The sequence below is a fragment of the Ahaetulla prasina genome, chromosome 16 (assembly GCF_028640845.1).
Source record: "Ahaetulla prasina isolate Xishuangbanna chromosome 16, ASM2864084v1, whole genome shotgun sequence".
Classification (NCBI taxonomy): domain Eukaryota; kingdom Metazoa; phylum Chordata; class Lepidosauria; order Squamata; family Colubridae; genus Ahaetulla; species Ahaetulla prasina.
This window is the reverse complement of record NC_080554.1, coordinates 4,613,573-4,636,157: the sequence shown is the minus strand read 5'-3', so window position 1 is coordinate 4,636,157 and position 22,585 is coordinate 4,613,573. Positions and strand designations below refer to the sequence as shown.

The 22,585-nt window shown below is 50.3% G+C and overlaps 1 protein-coding gene across 2 annotated transcripts in view; it reads right to left on the bottom strand.

Annotated features, from left to right (window-relative positions):
- Positions 1-801: 801 nt before the first annotated feature.
- TSC1 (TSC complex subunit 1) overlaps positions 802-22,585 on the bottom strand; it is a 44,730-nt gene continuing 22,946 nt past the window's right edge. For both annotated transcript variants that reach the window (XM_058159242.1, XM_058159241.1), the window contains 9 exons: positions 21,656-22,229; positions 20,808-20,851; positions 13,649-13,815; positions 11,979-12,161; positions 10,686-10,796; positions 9,302-9,424; positions 7,600-7,787; positions 6,263-6,421; positions 802-4,898 (listed from right to left, as the gene is read on the bottom strand). In XM_058159242.1, the coding sequence (XP_058015225.1) occupies positions 4,349-4,898; positions 6,263-6,421; positions 7,600-7,787; positions 9,302-9,424; positions 10,686-10,796; positions 11,979-12,161; positions 13,649-13,815; positions 20,808-20,851; positions 21,656-22,229 (2,099 nt within the window). In that variant the 3' untranslated portion in view covers positions 802-4,348. The remainder of the gene's footprint in view (positions 4,899-6,262; positions 6,422-7,599; positions 7,788-9,301; positions 9,425-10,685; positions 10,797-11,978; positions 12,162-13,648; positions 13,816-20,807; positions 20,852-21,655; positions 22,230-22,585) is intronic.

The window sequence follows — 22,585 nt, the reverse complement described above, 5'->3', positions numbered from 1 at the left end:
GGAAGGCTGTTTCCACCCTCCCCAGACTCCTAGAGAGGCCAGCAAAAAATGGGCTTTCAGGTCCCACCGGAAAGTTGGCAAATGGGTGGTTTTTGACCTCCAGGGGGGTGGGGAAGACTGTTTTAGCCTGTCCCCAGACTCCTAGAAAGGCTCTGGAGCCAGGCGAGAGAGAAAAATGGGCCTACCGGGCCATCACATACCAGGAGGGGTAGGAGAGGGGTGCATAACGGGGGGGGGAGCGGGGCCATTGCATGCCAGAAGCACGCATGCGCGGGGGCCGGGAGCATAAAATTATGCATGTGGGGACGCACACACGACCCCCCCTCCTCCTGGCAACCAATGGCAAAAAGGTTAGCCCTCACTGGCATAGGACAAAGAATCCTAAGGCCGGAAGGGACCTCAGAGGTCTTCTAGTCCAACCCCCTTTGCTCAAGGCAGGAGACCTTATATACCATCCTGGGTCAAAGGGTTGTTTTGATTCTCTTATATTTTTTTGGGAAGCCCTTTTCATTGAATCTTTTTCCACTTGACCATCTGCGGCTTTCAATCCAGTTTCTTTTCCCCAAATGGTTATTTACACCAGGGGTCTCCAACCTTGGCAACTTTTAAGACTTGTGGACTTCAACTCCCAGAGTCCCTCAGCCAGCAAAGCTGGGAGTTGTAGCCCACAAGTCTTAAAAGTTGCCAAGGTTGGAGACCTCCGATTTACACGATGGCTTCCAACTAACAGATTTATTCTGAAGGGGAGGGAGGGAGGGGGGGGGAAAAACACCTCTCGACCTTAAGATGAATGAAAAACAATATATATATATATTTTAATTTGTTCACAGTTAAACACAAGCAACTGCCTTGATGTAGTAGAACGTTCTAGTAAGGTCAGCAAAACACCCTCGGGTTCATTTTTGCTTGTGAAATGTCTTTTTCGTTTCGTTTCGATTGTACCATTTCGTAGCATCACTTCATCGTCGCCGTGCCATTTTTCCACACACCCCTCCCTTTTTTTTTTCTTTCTTTCTTTCTTTTAAAAAAAAAAAGTCGATTTATTTTTATTAAAAATCATGCTTACAAAGAGAGCGAGGCAGGAAACGTTCACTTTTTATCGACAGCTTGGGGGTTTTTTTCTGTTCTCAAAAGATTTGACTAAAAGCGGTCCGGGTATTTTCTCTCTCTTTTTTTTTCCCAAAGGAGGGGGGGAAAAAACCAAACAAGGATTATTTTCAGCTTCGCTAACGAGAACTTTTCTTCCCCTCCCTTCCCAAAATTGCAAAAAAAAACAAAAACCCACCAAAAAATTCCCCAAGTACTTCCATTATGTACGCTACATCCATGATTCAAAGAGAAGGAAAAAGAAGGAGAGTCATTTTGCTGCCATCTTTTTCTGTGGCCTGCTGGGTGGGGGAAAAAATAAAATAAAAATGGGATGAGACAATTCCACCAATTCATCGCGAAGGAGGCCGTTTCGGGTCTTTTTCCTAAAAGCGAACAAAGGCAACCCCCCCGGGAGGGAAAAGATGTGATTTATTTTGACCCTTGAAAACAAAAAGTTCAATTGAAACGAGGGACTGTCGGGAGTGGGGGGGGGGAAGAAAAAAAGCAACAAAACAGAACAAGTTTCCTTCCTGAGAAACACCGGTGAATGTGTTTCCAAATCCGGAAAGCTAAAATGAGAAATAACGTTGGGTCCCCCCGTGTGTGAGTGTGAGCGTGGATGTTAAAAAAGTCAGCCTCTTATCACTGACCTGGACCGAATCTGAAAATCCATCTATGCACCAGAGTGTAGAGAGCAGAGGTCTCCAAACGTATGAACTCCAGCTTCCAGAATTCCTCAGCGTGGCCGGCTGGGGAATTTCTGGGAGTTGAAGCCCACAAGCCTTCAAGTTGCCAAAGGTGGAGACCCCTACCAAATGTTCCTGAAGACAGGGGGGGGGGGCTATTCTGGTTAGAACACCGGTGGAACGAAGAAAGTTGGGAAAGTGAGCTGGTCGGATTGAAAAAGGTCAGCATTAGCTCTGCGCACACACAGGGCTGCAGCTGAGATACAAAAGGCCGGTTTTAAATCCCATTTTAAGGGATCAGAAGGGGGAGAAATGAACTTGCCCTGTTCCTTTAGGGCGGCGGGGGTGGGGAGGAGGTGTCTCTAAAACAGGCCATTTTTAAAGACTTGTGGACTTTCGACTTCCAGAATGGCTAGCTGGGGAATTCTGGGAGTTTGAAGTCCAGAAGTCTTAAATAGTGGCCAGGTTTGGACCGCCCTTGCTTTAGGGAACGGACGTCGGCATTCTCTAAAATTTCAACCCTCTGAGCTCGTACTTGGACAACACTGCTGTGCCCGTCGGCCACATCCATAAAAAAAAGAAAAGGTTGGCTAGAACAAGGCAGTTCACAATTTTTCCTGACGCTCTTTGCCAGCCTGGCCCTCGGGCACTGCTCGCCTGAAAATAGCATCATTACATCCCATTGCACGCCAGCCGTCTTTTTTTTCCCCACCCAAACCACCGCTATTTTAAACTCACCGACTAGTTAGGGAAACCTGGAGGAAGGGTTTGAAGAGAGAGGCGTCTTTTATATATAAAAAAAAGGTTGGTTTAAGAAATGTTACGAAGGACCACTGGAAGAAAAGCAGCAAGAGACTGCAATTTTGGGGCGGGGGAACGGGACGGGACCTTAGCAGCTTTCTCTGACGAAAAGGGTCTCCCCCCAGGCTGCCTTTGCGCCCCGAAAGGGGTTCAAAATATTCGAATATGGAAGAGGCAGAGAAGATGCCTTGTGTGGTTTTTAAGAATCGAGCTGTCACTCGTGGTCTCCACCCAAAATGAAGGACAGAAAGAGAGACAATGCAAACGAGGGTAGGAATGGGAGCATTTAAAGGGCCATCTGAGTATCCAAGAACCTCCGTTATCCCCTTCTAAAGGTTTTGAGGATGGAGAGAAGAGTGGAGGGGATTGTCACAGGTCTAATCCACGCACACGTCTGTCTGCCTGCCTGCGCGCACAGCCCAGTCCCAATGGAGGTTCAAATTCCAGGGAAAACCATGAAATGTTTCAAACTGATGGGCTTTGGGTGTCCCAGCCTGAAGACTGGGACGCGAGGCGGCGAACAGCCAGAGATCGTATTAAGAAAACTGGAAATCGGTTTATACAAAAAAAAAAGGAGGATAAACCTCATTTTGGGTTCAGATGGAACACAAAACCGGCGAAGGGGATTCTTCTCCTTTTGGGAAAGGGGAGCAGGGAGGACCGTGGGGAGTGGATTGGTTCCCCCCCCTGCCCCAAATCTCCCCATGCTGCGATTATAAAACACTCCACCCGTCGAGAAAAAGGCTACCTCTTCCATTTAACAAAGCTGAAGTCGGGTCATTTGTCAGCTTATCAGACTAGAGAGAAACACGCTACTAAAGAGAATAAAAATAGTGTTTTGAGAATAAGTGGGGGACTTCTGCAGGGCGGCTTCCGAAACACGAGGAGCTGCTCCACCTCACCCCACCCCCCCAAAAAAAAATTCCTATCCACACACAGAAAATGTTGGGAGGGGAGATAAACCAATTTTTGGGACGAGTTGGGGCAGGAAGCGGCTTGTTGTTTTAAAAAGGGAAGGAGGGAAATGGGAGATCGGAATCCTAAAAGGTAGGATTTTAAGCCGCATCGACATCGGAGCAAAGTCCAGCGTGCTCACGATGAAGCAGGGCGGCTCAGGATCTACTTTGGAGGAGAACCGTCACCTGCGAAAGAAAGGGGGGGGGTGTGGAGAGAAAGCAAGATGGCTACCAACCCTGATTGAGGACCGGTGGGAAGGTGGGGGGCACAGTCCTCCAGAGTAAACACACAAACGCTCCCTCCCCCCCCCCCCATTTTCCCAATCCGCTCAGAAAGGCCCGCTAACCTATTGCACAAAAGTTCATTCGGCAGGAGGCCGAAGGGAGTTGAACACCCTCAGCCGTCACCACCCCAAGTTAAGGAATAAGTATAAGGGGAGGGGGGGGGGAAAGGAAAGAAAGGGAGAAAACGCATCGAAAGATGGAAGAGCGGGAGGGATGACAAGAGCTCTCCGGGGGGGGGGGGCTTTCCAGATCTGGCCTCCGCCCTGCCTTCGTTCCGCCAAATTCCAACCCGCCCCGTCTCGCCCCCACCCCCAAACGAAACAATACCCGGTCCAGTTTCCGCGGCAGGGGCCCACGGGGTTCTAAGAACGGAACGTGAAAGCTTTTAGTTAAAAAAACCCACATGCGCTCCTGGATGCCTTCTCCCTCTTCCGAGGCTGAGATTATGAGAAAAGTTAACACTGATTTTTGTTTTTTTACCGCCCTTGCCTTCCCCCCACCCCCCACCCCCCCGCCGCGCGTTCTCCCGGCTTAGCTATGACCGTGATGGGATTCGTTGTAGTCCATTATATGAAGCGATTCAACGCTGCTTTCTTGATTTCGGGGAGAGGGCGTGGGTTCCGCGGGACCCGGAGAAGGGGGTAGGGGCCCTTGGGTTTCTAAGCCGGGCCCTTTGCACAACTCAGTCTTCAGCGTGCCGCAGAGGCTCTGGATGGCCGCCCTGTCGTCATCGCACTGACTTTCGCTCTTGTTGCGGAAGAGTTCGCGAGCTTTCATGCCCAGGAAACTCTCGGAACTCGGGAAGGAACCCACGGTCAGTCGGCTGCGGGCGGAAGGAGGCTCCTGCCGTCCAGAGGCCTCCCAGCAGCTGTTTAACTGTCCGCCTCGTTCGCCGAGGGTCTTTTCCGGACTGGATCCACCGCTGTTGCCTTTACTGCTGCTGTTGCTGCCGTTGCTGCTGCTGCTGCTGCTGCTATGGTGAGCTTGGGGGCCGGAAGAGTTGGCCTCCCCGTTCCTGCCCAGCATTTCTTCGCCGCATCGGGCAACCGGATGACACAGACCATCATTCGCCCCCGAGAGCCTGTGGGGGGGGAAGGAACAAGCAATGGGTCAGGAGGAAGGAGGGCGCAGCCGTTAGGACTGCAGGCTAAACTCTGCATTCTCAATTATGGGGGGGTTCGATCGTGACAGGCTCAAGGTGGACTCAGCCTTCCGTCCTTCCGAGGTGGGTCAAATGAGGACCCAGATTGTTGGGGGAAAGAAGCTGACTCTGTAAACTGCTTAGAGAGGGCTGTAAAAGCACTGTGAAGCAGTATGTAAGTCTAAGGGCTATTGCGATGGATGGATGCATGGATGCATGGATAAAACAGAGATAGACAGATAGAGAGATAGAGAGATAGAGTCAATCCATCCATGGTGGCCTGCGGTTAGAATGAAGTATTTATTGCTTGCTAATTCTGCCGACTGCCAGGAATTCGATCCTGACCGGCTCATGGTGGATTGAGCCTTCCATCCTTCCGAGGTGGGTAAAATGAGGACCCAGATTGTTGGGGGCCAGAGGCTGATTCTGTAAACTGCTTAGAGAAGGCAGTAAAGCACTGTAAAGCAGTATATAAGAGCTATTTCTCTGTCTCCCTCCGTCTCCCTCCCTCACTCCCTCTCTCTCTCCCCGCCATCCATCCATCCACTCTATCTGTCTGTCTGTCTCTCTCTCTCTATTTATCTGCTGTGGTGGCACAGCATTGCAGGCTAACCGCTCACTGCCAGCAGTTCAATCCTGACTGGCTCAAGGTTGACTTAGCCTTCTGTCCTTCCGAGGTCGGTCAAGTGATTGTTGGGGACAATAGGCTGACATCAATAAACCGCTTAGAGAGGGCTTTAAAAGCACTGTAAAGCAGTATATAAGCCTGTGCTATTGTTATTGCTCTACCCATCCATCCAAACTGTGGTGGTGCAGTGTAGAATGTGGCATTGCAGGCAAATTCTGCCCACAGAGCCAGCAATAGCAATAGCACTTAAGACTTCTATACTGTTTGACAGCCCTCTCTAAGCGGTTTACAGAGTCAGCCTATTGCCTCCCGTCAACCTGGGTCCTCATTTTACCAACCCCGCAAGACTGAGTCGACCCTGAGCCTGGTGAGATCTGAACTGCCAAATTGCAGGCAGCCGGCAGGCAGCAGAAGTAGCCTGCAGTACTGCACTCTAACCACTGCGCCACCATGGCAGTTCCATCCTGACCGGCTCAAGGTTGACTCCACCCTTCCATCCTTCCCGAGATCGGTCAAATGAGGACCCAGATTGTTGGGGGGGCAACAGGCTGACCTCTATAAATTGCCCAGAGAGCGCTGTCAAGTTCTTGACTTACGATCGCAATTGAGCCCGATATTTCTATCGTCCGAGACGTTTGTCTTGTGAATTGCGTCCCGTTTTACGAAAGGTTTTTACCTTTCTTCAGCCATTTCTGCCGTTTCCATTTTGTCCTCCTGTTTCTTCTGCAACCGGTCGTTGTCCAGGCAACTGTACAGGCGGAGTATCTCCAGTTCGAAGGTCCGCGTGATCTGCTTCTGCACTCTGTGCTGGTGCTCGACCGCCTGCAGCTGGTCCCTGCGATGGACAAGAAGCCTCCTTGAACTGAAGCGAACGGTCGGGGAACACTTTAATCTGGCCCAAGTGTGATCAGGACACACGAGGAATTCGACTACGGGGCGGACGTTCTCACTCTACAGCAAGGGGTGTCGAACACAAGGCCCGAGGGCTGGATGCGGCCCGTGATATGGTTCGATCCGGCCCGCAAGGCTGTCGTGGAAAATGGAAGGGTCTGGCCCAGCATCGCTTCAGCCCAGTCTACCCAATGCAGAGAGGAAATATCGGGGCCAACCGTTTGGTTAGTGGCGTCAAGCTGGCCACGCCCACCCAGTTGGCCACGCCCATCCAGCCAGCCTCCCCGCCCACCCCACCCCGGACCTCCCCGCCACCCGAAGGTCAACCACAGCCCTGAGGACATTCATTCAATGTCCTCAATGAAATTGAATTGGGACGCCCCTGATCTACAGGCACAAGGTCTCGACTTACAACATCCCATCGTAGCTATTTTACACACCTAACGGAGCTAATCCTTTTGCACTACTGCTCTTAAGTGTTTAGTTTCTACGGGCCTCGCGGTTTAAGGACTGTTACGATGGTATAGTTAGGTCACGTGTGACTCACAGATTGGATGCCAAATTGGGATTTTAATGTAGATATATTTTTTTTTTATTCTAGAATTTTTAAACCGAATATTCCTGGAGTGTTTTTTAATTTGTCCTGGTCCCCTGCTCTATTAACACTGTCATAAATTTGATTTGATTTGATTTGCAACAGTTGGTTTAGCGACGGCTCGGAAGTGACAACGGCAATGGGGAAAGGGCCGTTTTTCACACTCGTGACCGTCGCGACAGCTCAAACCCACATTCGGATGCTTCGCAACCGGCTCACACTTACGACGGTTGCCAGGTTCACTTACATAACTGTGCTACTAATTTAACAACTGCAGTGATTCGCTTAGCAACTGTGGCAAGAAGGGTCGTAAAGTGAAGCAAAGCTGACTTAACAGCTGTAACATGGGCTCAATTGTGGTCGTAGGTATGCCTCCTCTTCCTCCTCCACTCCTTCTAGCACTGATGATGTTACCCAGTTGGGTAAGGAAACGTCTGTGGGAAAGCCACCAAGAACCCCACACCTCTATACTTTCAAAGTTAGCTTAGGGCTCCCTGCAAAGCAAAAGAGGACGCCATCAAGGCAACCTGGCTTGGACTTTGACATCCTCCAAGTATTTCTTCTGCTCCAGTAACAGGTGATCCTTCTTGGTGAGCTGAGATTCCAGTTCTGCAATCCGGTTCTGAGACGCTTCCACTTGCTGACTCTGGAGCAGGAGGCAGGATTTGGCTCTCTCCAGCTCCTTCCGGAAGGCCGTCTGCATGATCCCCACTTCCTGGAGGAGGAGGAGGAAGAGGAGGAGGAGGAGGAGGAGGAGAAAGAAAACTCAGCATCGGGAGGTAACTCCCAAGGGGAGGCAAACGGTAGCTGGGTTCAAAATACAGAATAGGTTGGAGGTCTTGTAGCCCAACTCCCTACTTAAGCAGGAGATCCTATCCTAGGTGACACGCGGAGCCGTATCGGTGGGCACGTGAGCTCAGCTCTGGCGCACACGCATGTGCCGGCCAGCTGATTTTCGGGCCTTCTGGGCCCACCAGAAGTTGGAAAAGAGGCTGTTTCTGGTCTCCGGAGGGCCTCCAGGGTGGGGGGAGGCCCGGTTTTTTACTCTCCCCAAGCTCCAGAGCCTTTCTAGGAGCCTGGGGAGGGTGAAAACGACCTTCCCCACCATCCCCCGGAGGCCGGGAACGGCCCGTTTGCCGACTTCTGTTGGGACTGGAAAGCCCGTTTTTTTTTCCTCTCTCCCCCCACCCCGGGGTAAGGCTGTTTTCACCCTCCCCAGTCTCCTAGAACAGGGGTCTCCAACCTTGGTCCCTTTAAGACTTGTGGACTTCAACTCCCAGAGTTCCTCAGCCAGCTTTGCAAACTTATCTCTTTGATAAGTTTCCATCCACTGCTCTTGTCCTGCCCTCAGGTGCTTTGGAGAATAGGTCGACCCCCTCTTCTCTACGATAGCCCCTCAAATATTGGAAGACAGCTATCATGTGTCGTCGTCCCCACCACCACCCAGTCCTTCTGTTCATCAGACCAGACACACCCAATTCCTGCAACCGTTCTTCGTATGTTTAAGCCTCCAGGCGCCGTTTCCCTCCCCCCCCTCCGCTTTTATCATCTTTGCTGCTCTTCTCTGCACTCTTTCTAGAGCAGCGGTTCTCAACCTGTGGGTCGCGACCCCGTTGGGGGTCGAATGACGATTTGCCAGGGGTCGCCTAAGACCATCGGAAATATGAGAAGTATACTTGCGAGTCGAAGAATCGCGCTCCAACGGTTGACTCCACAAACCAGCTGCAGGCTCTTCAAATCGCTAGCCGAATTCGGCTTCAGGCGTGATGAATTAAAAAAGAGAGAAATCTTTGCTTTGATGTCTCCCTCTCAAGCCAGCTGCAATCGCTCCCCATCGCTAGCCTAATCTGGCTTCAGGCGCGGTATACTTAATAGGGGAGGAATCTCCACTTTAATGCCTCCGTCCTCAAGGCAATCGCAAGCAGTTCAGATCGCTAGCCAATACGGCTTCAAGCGCGATAAAGTCAAAACGAAAATAATTTTACGGTTGGGGTCGCCACATCGTGGGGAATTGTATTAAAGGGGTCGCAGCACTATAAAGGTTGAGAACCACTGTTTTAGAGTCTTGGATTTGATTTGATTTTTTCGTTAAAGAGCATGTGACCTTGAGCTTTGCCCGAGACATGAGAACTGGCTGAATTTTACAGCAGGGGTCAAAAAGAAAGCAAAAGCCAGCTGGGTGCGGCAGCTCGGTAAACCAACGTGAATCGGGGGTCAAAAGAAAATAACCTTGGTGGTGTCGGCATGCTTGTTCTGGAGCTGTTCCAGGTAGAGCTCGTTCACCTCCCCGAGGACCAGCAGCTGCCTGTTCAAGAACTCCATCTGCTGTTGGACGGACTCGCTGTTGTAAAGCTGGATGGGGGGAGAAAATATTTCAGGCCTCTTTTTGAAGCCGTGTTCCACTGATTGGTCAGGAAATCTCTCCTTAGTTCTTAGGTTGCTTCTCTCTTTGATAAGCTTCTATCCGTTTCTTCTTGTCCTGCCCTCAGGTGGCTTTGGAGAATAAGGTGACCCCCCCTGCCCTCCGTGGCAGCCCCTCAGATATTGGAACACTGCTATCGTGTATGTGTGTGTTTGTGTGTGTGTCCGTCCATCCTTCTCTTTGCTAAACTAAAGGTAAAGGTTCCCCTCGCGCATACGTGCTAGTCGTTCCCGACTCTAGGGGGCGGTGCTCATCTCTGTTTCAAAGCCGAAGAGCCAGCCTGTCCGTGGTCATGTGGCCGGCATGACTCAACGCCAAAGGCGTACGGAACGCTGTTCCCTTCCCACCAAAGGTGGTCCCTATTTTTTCTACTTGCATTTTTTTACGTGCTTTCGAACTGCTAGGTTGGCAGAAGTTGAAACAAGTAACAGGAGCAACACTAGGGATTCGAACCGCTGAACTGCCGATTTTTCGATCGACATGCTCAGTGTCTTAGCCACTTCTTCGCTAGACTAGACATACCCAGTTCCAGCAACCGTTCTTCCTATGTTTTAGCCTCCAGTCCCCCTAATCCTCTTTGTTGCTGTTTCTAGAGTCTCCACATCTTTTTTTACACCGTGGCGGCCAAACCTGGATGTAATATTCCAAGTGTGGCCTTAAAAAGGTAAAGGTTCCCCTCGCACATACGTGCTAGTCGTTCCCGACTCTAGGGGGCGGTGCTCATCTCCGTTTCAAAGCCAAAGAGCCAGCACTGTCCGAAGACGTCTCCGTGATCATGTGGCTGGCATGACTCAATGCCAAAGGCGCACTGAACACTGTTACCTTCCCACCAAAGGTGGTCCCTATTTTTCTACTTGCATTTTTACGTGCTTTCGAAACTGCTAGGTTGGCAGAAGCTGGGACAAGGAACGGGAGCTCACCCCGTTACACGGCAGCACTAGGGATTCGAACCGCTGAGCTGCTGACCTTTCGATCGACAAGCTCAACGTCTTAGCCCCTGAGCCACCGTGTCCCCTAGTGTGGCCTTACCAAGGCATTATAAAATGGTACATGGGTTCCTATTTGTTTGTGGGTTTTCAAGGGCGTGCAAAGAGCAATTAGCCACCTTCTCTCTCCCCCTGCGGAAATGATGCTGCCTTGAGCTTCTGAAAGGAAAAGCAGGAAACCGGCAACTAGCCCGAGCTCTTTTACCTTTTGTGAAACTTGGCTCAGCAGCAGTGCTGTATGGCACACTTTGTTGTTGGATTTTTTCAGCTCGGACCGCAAATCTCGGATTACGTTGGAACAGTCTTCCAGTTTGGTCTAGTCAAGCAATAAAAAAACATCCGTTTGTCCTGTTTACGCAAGGACCCCCAATCATAATTTGTTTATATCCAGCATTTTGTTGTGGCCCGCCAGCAGCCTGGCAACAGAGTCAGACAGCGATGAGGCTGAGGAAGAGCATGGGCCAGTCCTGGAGGCTGGAGAATGCCCGGATGAGGGCTCTGCGTCGCAGGAAGATGTGGGGCCAGGGCCATCGGGGAGTGATGTGCAGACTCCAGAGGCTGACAGTAGTGAGGCAGAGGAACAGGAGGAGCCTGTTCCTAATGCACGCATGAGAAGAGCTGCCAGAAGGCAAGAGCAGCTCAAGCAAAGAGGACAACTCAGGAGTAAGGCCAGGAGATGATCGGCCCCTCCCATAAGGCTTAAAACAGACCAGCAATGGCGTTTGGGCTCTTTGCCGGAAAACAACATTGATAGCTTTGTCTTGTTGCATTTGTATCAATGTCTTCTGAAATTTCTGCCAAGAAAGGCCTTTGGCAGTTTGCCTAATTGGACCAAGGTTGCTGATAGAACAGAGGAATTGTGTTGGGAGGAATTTGCTTTAATTTAGTTGGACTATGCAACTAAAGAATGAGTTAATTCTCAGCTGGTTTAATAAAGTTTCTTTGTTTTTACACTGACTTGAGTTTCCTGCTACCTACTTGGGCCTGGGTCACAGCATCTTTATTATTTTTAGAATAAAGCTCAAAGAGGCATATGCACATTTATACTCTTTCCCTCCTATTCCGCTATTCAACCCACCCCTCCATAAACAACAACCCTGTGAGGTGACTTGGGCTGAGGGAGACTGGCCCAAAATCAGCCAGGCAGCTTTTGTGCCTAAGGTGAGAGTAGAATTCCCAGCCTCCTGGAACTCACCGTCTCCTGGTGATTGGCCCAAAGTCACCCAGTTGACTTTCATGGTTAAGGCAGAACTAGAACTCACCGTCTCCTGGTGATTGGCCCAAAGTCACCCACACTCTAGCTAAGAGGGGACTCGGACTGATGATTTGTTGCTTTCTGGCTTGGTGCCTAAGCACTAGACCAAACTGGGATGAACCTAATGGGGTGAGTCTGTTTTCTAAAACACCCTGATTTGTGGGAAGGTGTTTTGTTTTGTTTTTTTGGCAGAGGGATAAGGTCAGAAGGAATCCTCTGAGACAACCCAGCTAGGATCGTTACCTTCAGCTCCTGACTCTGGCTGTAATACTCCTCCCGTTCGTGCTGAAGCTGTCGGATCTGGCTGTGGAGCTGAGCTACCATGCCGTCGTATTCTTCCTGGAACAGGCGGTGTTTGTCCTGCTCCTTCTGAAGGCTGAGCTTCAAGGTCTGGATGTCCTTCTCCTGGAGGCGCAGCTGGTCTTTCTGTCCAAAGAGGGAGAGGTCGGAAGTCAAAGGTCGTGCCCTGCCTCGGCCCACTTATTCGAATGGAAACCATTTATTTGGCTATTTGGAGCAGAGCTCCGCAAGACCTTGGTTTGTCTGTCTAGGAGATTTATCTATTTATCAAATATATATAAATAAATATAAATTTATCAAATTTATTTACTTATCAAATTTATTTATCAAATTTATTTATTTATCAAATTTATTTATTTATGGTTTGTCTACCTATCAAATTTATCTATTGCCACCTCAAGATAGGACGGACGGATGGACGGACGGACATAGACAGATGATAGATAGAATAAATGAAAAATAGAGACACCCTGTTTTCCTGAAAATAAGTCATCCCTTGATAATAAGCCCAATTGAGCTTTTGATCACATGCGCTAAAATAAGCCCCCCACCTCCCACCTCCTGGAAAATAAGCCCTCCCCGAAAATATTTAAACGCAGAGCTGGAAATCAGGTAAGACGGCAAGGAGCCCCAAAATAATAAGACCTCCCCAAAATAAGGCCAAGCAGTTAATTCGGGGTTAAAAAAATATATATAAGACAGTGTCTTATTTTCGGAGAAACACAGTAGATAGATAGATAGATAGATAGATAGATAGATAGATAGATAGATAGATAGATAGATAGATAGATAGATAGATAGATAGGAGCAGAGGTGGGTTTTAGCAGGTTTTGACTAATTTTGGAGAACCCGTAGCAGAAATTTTGAGTAGTTCGGAGAACCGGTAGTAAAAATTCTGACTGGCCCCACCCCCATCCATTCTCCGCTTCCTGAGTCCCATCCGATCGGGAGGAAATGGAGATTTTCAATATCCTTTCCATGCAATGCCCACCAAAACCAAGCCCACAGAATCGGTAGTAAAAAAATTTTAAGCCCACCACTGGATGAGAGGGACAGATAGGAGACAGACAGACAGATAGATAGAGGGAGGGAGGGAGGGAGGGAGGGAGGGATAGATAGATAGATAGATAGATAGATAGATAGATAGATAGATAGATAGATAGATAGATAGATAGATAGATAGATAATAGAATAAATGAAAAATAGACATGGATGGATGGATAAGAGACAGAGAGAAAGAGAGACAGGATAAATGGATAAAAGACATGGATGGTTGATGAAATGGATGGATAATTGAACAGATAGATGAGAATGGGGAGGAGGAGAGAGAGAGAGAGAGAGAGAGAGAGAGAGGATAAATAAACAACATGATGGATGGATAAATCGAGATAGAGATAGAAAAGACGGATGGATGGATGAAGATAGGATAGAAGAGATGGATAGATGAAAGACATGGATGGATGACTAGATTAGATCTAAATCTTTTCACTGCCAGGAATTGCGCAGGGGAACGGCTCGGCCCCAGGCGTCACCCGGGGGGGGGGGGAAGTGCATCCAAGGCCCCAGAGGTTGCACATCTGCTGGTCAGGAGGTCAGATGCCCAGCCGGCTCACCATGGCCGCGTTGTGTTCCTCCAGGGCAGCAGCTTTGATGACTTTCCGCAGCAGGCGCCTGTTCCGGACAGCGTGTTGCTGCCGTTTGAAGCGCTCGTACAACAGCTGGTTATGCAGCAGGCGCAGCTGATTCTGCAGGGTGTGAATCTCGTCAGAAGGAGGAGAACCTGCAGGGAGAAGGACCAGGAAAAGACGGCGCTGAAAACGGGGAGTCCCCAGGGCGTGTGTGTGTGTGTGTGTGTGTGTGTGTGTGTGGAGACTTGTGCTTCCAGGTCAATTCTAAAATCAAGTTCTTGAACTAACAATGGACCCAATTCAAGCCAAAATCATCTGTAGACATCTCTTCCACAGGCAGTATTTATTTTATTTTATTTTTTATTGAAAGAGTTTAAAAAAAAACAAAAAACATTTTCCCCCCTTTTTTTCCCCTCCTCCCAAAACCAAAACACCCCTCCCCCACCCCCGGCTTCCCGGGTCAATCACAAGGTAAAGTTATACATAAACCAAACATAGAATAAAATTTTCCCTTCCAATCCAAATAACCACATCCAAAGCTTTTCGTCTCCCAACCCCCTCCCCATTACATAAAATAACTTTCTAATTATTCAAAGGCAATCTGATATTTCTTAATCTGATATCTATTTTGTAGATAATCAATCCATTTTTTCCATTCAATTAAATATCTTTCCTGCGTATTGTCTTTTAAAAACGCTGAGATTTTAGCCATCTCAGCCAAATTAATAACTTTCAATATCCATTCTTCTATTGTAGGTATCTCTTCTTTCTTCCAGTATTGTCCAATCAACAGTCTTGCTGCTGTTATTAAGTTCAGAATCAATTTAGTCTCAATCCCTGTACAATCCGTTATAATTCCCAAAAGAAAAAGAAAAGGCAGTATTTATGAGCCTACTGTTCATGAGTCTATGGGTTCATGCCTTAGGTAGGACTAGAACTCCCTGTCACCCAGTTTAAGTCTGTTGCTAAACTGACTCAAGACCCTTCAACAGACCGACACAGCCACATCCTTAGGGTGCAACCCCAGAATGCACGATTTCCCAGAAAACAAAGCCAACGAAAAAGACAATTTTTTTTCTTCTCTTATTTATGGGGTTTTGTACATAGGTTTTTTAATAAGGGTTTTTTAAAGGGGGGGAGGAAAGTGACGGGAGGGGGGGAGATCCCGTCGGGGAGGGTTGGTTCAGTCCCAGTCCCAGTTCACGGCGTTCTTTCATCTGGTCCGAGGGAGGGGGTGAGGGGTTCGCTCCAGAATTGGAAGTTGGTTCCATCTGTACGGTAAGTGGAGGGGCAGATATGGCGGAAGCAAGGTCAGATTGTTTGCTGGGAGCACGTGTTCGCTGTTTAAAAGCGATCGTGTGCTCCGCCCCTAGTCTTTCCCGTTCCCGGAAGGTCAGGATCCTCAGAGCCCGGCCTCCGTTGATGTTGTGCAATGCCGGTCCGTGGTTAACAAGGCCCCTGATTTGGCGATCTTATCCAGGGGAATCCACGGACTTTATGGGCATTACGGAGACCTGGTTGGGTGCAGAAGGGGTGCCCTAGTTGAACTGTGCCCGCCAGGTTTCCGAGCATTCCATCAGCCAAGGGCCCAGGGTAGGGGTGGAGGGTGGCGGTTGTAATGAGAGAGGGTCTAGAGCCGAGAGAGACCACTGTTCCTCAGATAGCCGGCTGTGAATCCTTCTTGTGAAGTGGGGCCATAAGAATCAGATGGGTTTGTTGATCGCGTACCTGGCTCCTTGCTACGTGACTACAGCCCTGCCTGAGCTACTGGAGGTGCTTGCCGGGGTGGCTGTTGAGATCCCCAGACTTTTGGTCATGGGCGATTTCAATCTACCATCGGCTGGCTTGTCATCAACAGTGGTTCAGGAGTTCCAGGCTTCCATGACGGCCTTGGACCTGATTCAAGTAACTGATGGCCCTACTCACACGGGGGGATCTGCGCTGGATCTGATTTATATCTCTGGACAGTGGTTTAATGATCTGGTAGTAAGAGATTTAGTGACAATACCGTGTCATGGTCAGATCATTTTCCTCCGCCTAGACTTTCAGACCGCTACTCACCACTGCAGGGAGACGGAGCCAATGCGTTGGTTCCGTCCCAGGCGCCTGATGGACCCTGAGAGGTTCCAGACGGAGCTTGGGCCGTTCCTGAGGATCTTACCCATGGCACGACTGAAGAACTAGTCGCGCCTGGGAACAGGCCGCGGCTGGGGCTTTGGACCGTGTCGTGCCTTTGCGGCCTCTGACCCGGCGCAGATCTCGATTAGCTCCTTGGTTCTCTGAGGAGCTGAGAGAGATGAAACGCCGGAGAAGACGCCTAGAGAGCACCTGGAGGTCCAGCCGCCCGGTTGATCGGACACTAGTTAGGTCTTTTCAAAGACCTACCTAGTGGCACTGAGGGTGGCGAGGCGCCCACGCCTCCCTCATTGCGCCGGCAGATAACCGCCCGCCGCCCTGTTTGGGTGACCCGTTCCCTTCTTCACCAGGGGACGGATGACCTACAGGGACGTGCCGAGGAGTTTAGTGGTTATCTATACGATAAAATCGCTCAGCCGGGATAGCTTGGACCAAGATTGCGATGATCCAGATGAGATGACTGAGGCTCGCCTTGTTGATGTGGTTTGGGATGAGTTTGATTCTGTGGCTCCGAGGACATGGACAGGTTGCTGGGGAGGCTGCATGCCACTACATGTTTACTGGACCCGTGCCTCCTGGCTGGTGCTGGCCACTCAGGATGTGACACGAGGCTGGCTCCGGTATTATAAATGCTTCTTTGATGGAGGGGTCTTTCCGCTGCCTTGAAAGAGGCGGTGGTGAGACCCTCCTCAAGAAGCCTTCCTGGACCCAGCTATTTTGGGTAATTATCGTCCAGTCTCCAACCTTCGCTTTGTGGCGAAGGTTGTAGAGAGTGTGGTGGCACGGCAGTTCCTCAGTACCTGGAGGAAGCTGTCTATCTAGACCTGCTCCAGTCCGGCTTCCGGCCCGGTTATAGCACGGAGACAGCTTTGGTCGCGCAGGATGACCTCTGAGGGCCAGGGATAGGGGTTGTTCCTCTGCCCTGGCCCTGTTGGATCTCCCAGCGGCTTTTGATACCATCGACCATGGTATCCTGCTGCGCCGGTTGGAGGGGTTGGGAGTGGGAGGCACCGTTTATCGGTGGTTCTCCTCCTACCTCTCCGACCGGTCGCAGACGGTGTTGACAGGGGGGCTGAGATCGGCCGCGAGGCGCCTCACTTGCCGCAGGGGTCGATTCTCTCGCCTCCTGTTCAACATCTACATGAAGCCGCTGGGCGAGGTCATCAGTGGCTTTGGGGTGAGTTATCATCTGCTTCCCGAGTCCCATCCGATCGGGAGGAAATGGAGATTTTCAATATCCTTTCCATGCAATGCCCACCAAAACCGCAGTGTCGGCTGGCGGCCCCAGGAAGGTCCTTCTCTGTGGGAGCACCTACTCTCTGGAACGAACTTCCCCCCGGTTTACGCCAATTGCCTGACCTTCGGACCTTCCGCCGGGAACTGAAAACTTATTTATTTATACAAGCAGGACTGGCCTGACTTTTTAAATTCTAAATTTAAATTTTAAACTTTTAATGGTAATTTTATTGGGTCATCGACGGTTTTAATCTGGCCTTTCATTGAATAAGCTTATGGTCATCGACGGTTTTAATCTGGCCTTTCATTGAATAAGCTTTTTAATGGTAATTTTATTGGGTCATCGACGGTTTTAATCTGGCCTTTCATTGAATAAGCTTATGGTCATCGACGGTTTTAATCTGGCCTTTCATTGAATAAGCTTTTTAATGGTTATTTTAATATGTATATTTATTGTTTTAAATGAAGGCTGTACACCGCCCTGAGTCCTTCGGGAGAAGGGCGGTATAGAAGTTTGATAAATAAATAAAATAAATAAAAATAAAAAATATGGAAGTGTATCTCAACCTTGGACCCTGTTCTGTCCCCCCTCGCCTCCGTCCGAGCGATGGCTTAATTAGGCGGCACTATCAGCTCTGGCAGCAAACTAGCGAGCGCCTGCCAAGTGTCTCTGTTATCTCCCTCGACGCCCATGAGTCACCCACAAACAAGCTTTTAGTTAATCAGTTGATTTGCCTGCTACGAAGAGGCACAGCAGCTCTTGCTGCCTTTATATCCTGTGGGTGACCCGTTCCCTTCTTCACCAGGGGACGGATGACCTACAGGGACGTGCCGAGGAGTTTAGTGGTTATCTATACGATAAAATCGCTCAGCTCGGGATAGCTTGGACCAAGATTGCGATGATCCAGATGAGATGACTGAGGCTCGCCTTGTTGATGTGGTTTGGGATGAGTTTGATTCTGTGGCTCCGAGGACATGGACAGGTTGCTGGGGAGGCTGCATGCCACTACATGTTTACTGGACCCGTGCCCCTCCTGGCTGGTGCTGGCCACCAGGATGTGACACGAGGCTGGCTCGGGGTATTATAAATGCTTCTTTGATGGAGGGGTCTTTCCGCTGCCTTGAAAGAGGCGGTGGTGAGACCCTCCTCAAGAAGCCTTCCTGGACCCAGCTATTTTGGGTAATTATCGCCCAGTTCCAACCTTCGCTTTGTGGCGAAGGTTGTAGAGAGTGTGGTGGCACGGCAGTTCCTCAGTACCTGGAGGAAGCTGTCTATCTAGACCTGCTCCAGTCCGGCTTCCGGCCCGGTTAAAGCACGGAGACAGCTTTGGTCGCGTTGGTGGATGACCTCTGGAGGGCCAGGGATAGGGGTTGTTCCTCTGCCCTGGTCCTGTTGGATCTCTCATCGGCTTTTGATACCATCGACCATGGTATCCTGCTGCGCCGGTTGGAGGGGTTGGGAGTGGAGGCACCGCTTATCGGTGGTTCTCCTCCTACCTCTCCGACCGGTCGCAGTCGGTGTTGACAGGGGGCAGAGATCGCCGCGAGGCGCCTCACTTGTGGGTGCCGCAGGGGTCGATTCTCTCGCCTCCTGTTCAACATCTACATGAAGCCGCTGGGCGAGGTCATCAGTGGCTTTGGGGTGAGTTATCATCTGTACGCTGATGATACTCAGCTGTACTTTTCCACCCCAGGCCACCCCAGCGAAGCTGTCAAGTGCTGTCCCGTTGTTTGGAGGCCGACGGGTCTGGATGGGGAGAAACAGACTCAGACTCAATCCATCCAAGACGGAGTGGCTGTGGATGCCGGCATCCCGGTACAGTCAGCTGCAACCGCTGCTGACTGTTGGGGCGAGTCACTGGCCCCAACGGAAAGAGTGCGCAACTTGGGCGTTCTCCTGGATGAACGGCTGTCGCTTGAAGATCACTTGACGGCCGCCTCCAGGAGAGCTTTTACCAGGTTCGCCTGGTCCGCCAGTTGCGCCTTTCTTGACCGGGATGCCTTATGCACGGTCACTCATGCTCTCGCCACTGACTGGATTATTGCAATGCTCTCTACATGGGGCTACTTTGAAGTGTACCCGAGACTGCAGTTAGTCCAGAATGCAGCTGCGCTGGTGATTGAGGAGCACCGCGTTGCTCCCGGTAACACCTCTCCCGCGCAGTCTGCACTGGCTACCTGTGGTCTTCGGGTGCGCTTCAAGGTTTTGGTTACCACCTTCAAAGCGCCCATGGCTTAGGGCCCGGTACTTACGGGACCGCCTGCTGTTCCACATGCCTCCCACCGACCCGCACGCCTCACAGAGAGGGTCTTCTCAGGGTGCCGTCCGCCAAGCAGTGTCGGCTGGCGGCCCCAGGAAGGTCCTTCTCTGTGGGAGCACCTACTCTGGAACGAACTTCCCCGGTTTACGCCAATTGCCTGACCTTCGGACCTTCCGCCGAACTGAAAACTTATTTATTTATACAAGCAGGACTGGCCTGACTTTTTAAATTCTAAATTTAAATTTTAAACTTTTAATGGTTATTTTAATATGTATATTTATTGTTTTAAATGAAGGCTGTACACCGCCCTGAGTCCTTCGGGAGAAGGACCAGGAAAAGACGGCGCTGAAAACGGGGAGTCCCCAGGGCGTGTGTGTGTGTGTGTGTGCACGCACACACTGGAGACTTGTGCTTCCAGGTCAATTCTAAAATCAAGTTCTTGAACTAACAATGGACCCAATTCAAGCCAAAATCATCTGTAGACATCTCTTCCACAGGCAGTATTTATGAGCCTACTGTTCATGAGTCTATGGGTTCATGCCTTAGGTAGGACTAGAACTCCCTGTCACCCAGTTTAAGTCTGTTGCTAAACTGACTCAAGACCCTTCAACAGACCGACACAGCCACGTCCTTAAGGTGCAACCCCAGAATGCACGATTTCCCAGAAAACAAAGCCAACGAAAAAGACAAATTTTTTTCTTCTCTTATATGGAAGTGTATCTCAACCTTGGACCCTGTTCTGTCCCCCCTCGCCTCCGTCCGAGCAATGGCTTAATTAGCCGGCACTATCAGCTCTGGCAGCAAACTAGCGAGCGCCTGCCAAGTGTCTCTGTTATCTCCCTCGACGCCCATGAGTCACCCACAAACAAGCTTTTAGTTAATCAGTTGATTTGCCTGCTACGAAGAGGCACAGCAGCTCTTGCTGCCTTTATATCCTGTGGGGTGTGACTCCATGACTCAGCACTTCCTAGGCATGCCCCACCCGCTTCTGTTGTTCCCGCCACTCCTGCCTACGAAACCTAGGGTTCAGCCAGGCCTGATTGCCATCAGCCGGGTCTGGAGGCGTGGCCTGGAGGGGGAAAGAGTCAGGGGACGGAGGCCTCGTTATCTCTCCCACCTGGCCTGCCTCTGGCTCCTGGAGCTGAGCCAGGGAAGCTGGTGCTCCCGAGGTAAGTCCTGATGGCCCTTGCCCCCCACTTCTGGCAGGAGGCCCGGCTCGGGGGGCGCGGACACAACAGACCCTATGTGAGAGGTGTGGGCTTCAACTCCCAGGATCCCCCCAGCCTCCTTGGTTAAACCAGGGTTTCTCAACCCTGGGCCGCTTTAAGCTGTGTGGGCTTCAACTCCCAGAATAACCCCAGCATGTTTGGTCGCCTGACCTGCTGGTAGGGTTCAAATTACGAAATTAGAAATGTATGAGTTTAACCCAGAAGGAGGCAAAAGAACTTGAAGGCACCAAAAGGGGAAAGACCCATCAATTGGCGAGTTCCTGAGTTGGAAAATTCGCTCACCTCCAAAGTGGGTCCAATCGGCGGATCTGCTGGGCAGCGATAACCTGGAAATGAGGAAAATAAATAAATATATATAGGTAAAGGTTCCCCTCGCACATGCGTGCTAGTCGTTCCCGACTCTAAGGGGCGGTGCTCATCTCCATTTCAAAACCGAAGAGCCAGCGCTGTCTGAAAACGTCTCTGTGGTCATGTGGCCGGCATGACTCAACGTCTAAGGTGCACGGAACACTGTTCCCTTCCCACCAAAGGTGGTCCCTGTTTTTCTACTTGCATTTTTTAAAGTGCTTTCGAACTGCTAGGTTGGCAGAAGCTGGGACAAGGAACGGAAGCTCACCGCGTTACGTGGCACTAGGGATTCGAATCGCTGAACTGCCGACCTTTCGATCGGCAAGCTCAGTGTCTTAGCCACTAAGCCACTGCAGACTGCTTCCCTTTCGCCTTTCACCCCCAATCCAGGAGTCCTCCAAGTAATCGCTTTCATGACAAACTATTTTTTGTTAAATTTACTGACAAAGAAATAAAGGGAGACTAGTATAGATCTATTTCTAGCTCTCATAAGCTAGCCATACTCTTCTGGGATTCGAACCTGGGCTTGCTTGCATATTAGGCAGATGTATTAACCACTAAGCCACAGGTTCTCCTCTTTATCAGCTGCACCAGAGAAAAGATTAAGTGGGGTTTTTTTTCCTATCGAAGCAACCTGGTCTACCCAAATATATATGAATCCCAGAAGGGATAAAAATTGTGGTCACGGGTCTGCAGGACATTGCAAAAGGCCGTCAACGCAGGTCAGTTGCTAACCCGGCTTATTGTCCGGAACGAGTCCAGCGAAGACGCGAGCCACTTACTTGTTGAGTTCCCTGCTGTGAACATCAGCTCCGTGTTGGAGCAGCCGGTCTAAGACACGCAGAGGGGAAGCAGAAAGGAAGCCTTCGTCCTCCAGTTCCCCCTTGTATTTTTTCAACAGCTCTTCGGTCTTCCGGGTGACAAACAGGTAAGCGGTTTTAGGTAAGGCCACCTCAAACAGGTGCTCGTATCCAGGAAGTTGTTGGCTCCCAATGCCAGGCCTCTGACGAGCGGGGATTTTGCAAGGGCTGGGAGTTAAAACGCCCGGATCTGGTGAAGCCCAAAGTTCTTGGATTCCCACGGGAATCTCTTCGGCATCCCGGCAGGGCCGGTCGATGGGTGTGAAGGCTTGCTTCGGAGTATCCCGCGGGCCTTCGAACCCCGATTGGTCCAGAAAAGATGTCGAAGGCTCGGCGTTCGAAAACTGCCCTGCGGCGGTTGAAGCGACCGATTGAGATTTCCGAGAGCCGGAGAGATTCTCGCTGGATTGGTAGAACGGAGAATCAAATCCTCCCCGGGGCACTACGGGCTCGGCCTCCGCGGCGGTGATCTCAGAGATTTCGTTCGAGATGGCTTCTGGAGAAGAAGAAAAAAAAAGGAGGGCGGCAAAATGTTCCGTTTATTGAGGCCTGATCCTGTCTCCTTTGGAAGGACAGACAAAACCTCTTTTATTAAATAAACAGCGAATTCCTCTCATTCCCATCCAGCAAAGTCTTTCAAGGGAGAATTGACAGTCTGGCTTGGAGAGCTACCAGGCCGATATCTTCAAAACATGGCAAGGAGTCTTGGAGAGTCACAAACCAATTAAGCGAACTAATTGTCTCCTGCAAACTCCACTCCCCTTTCACTCCTCTTTTATTCCCGCTGGGAGGGGCCATTCATCGTCCATCTGTGGCCTTACTCCTGAGTCGACCCTTGTTCTTTAGCTGTTC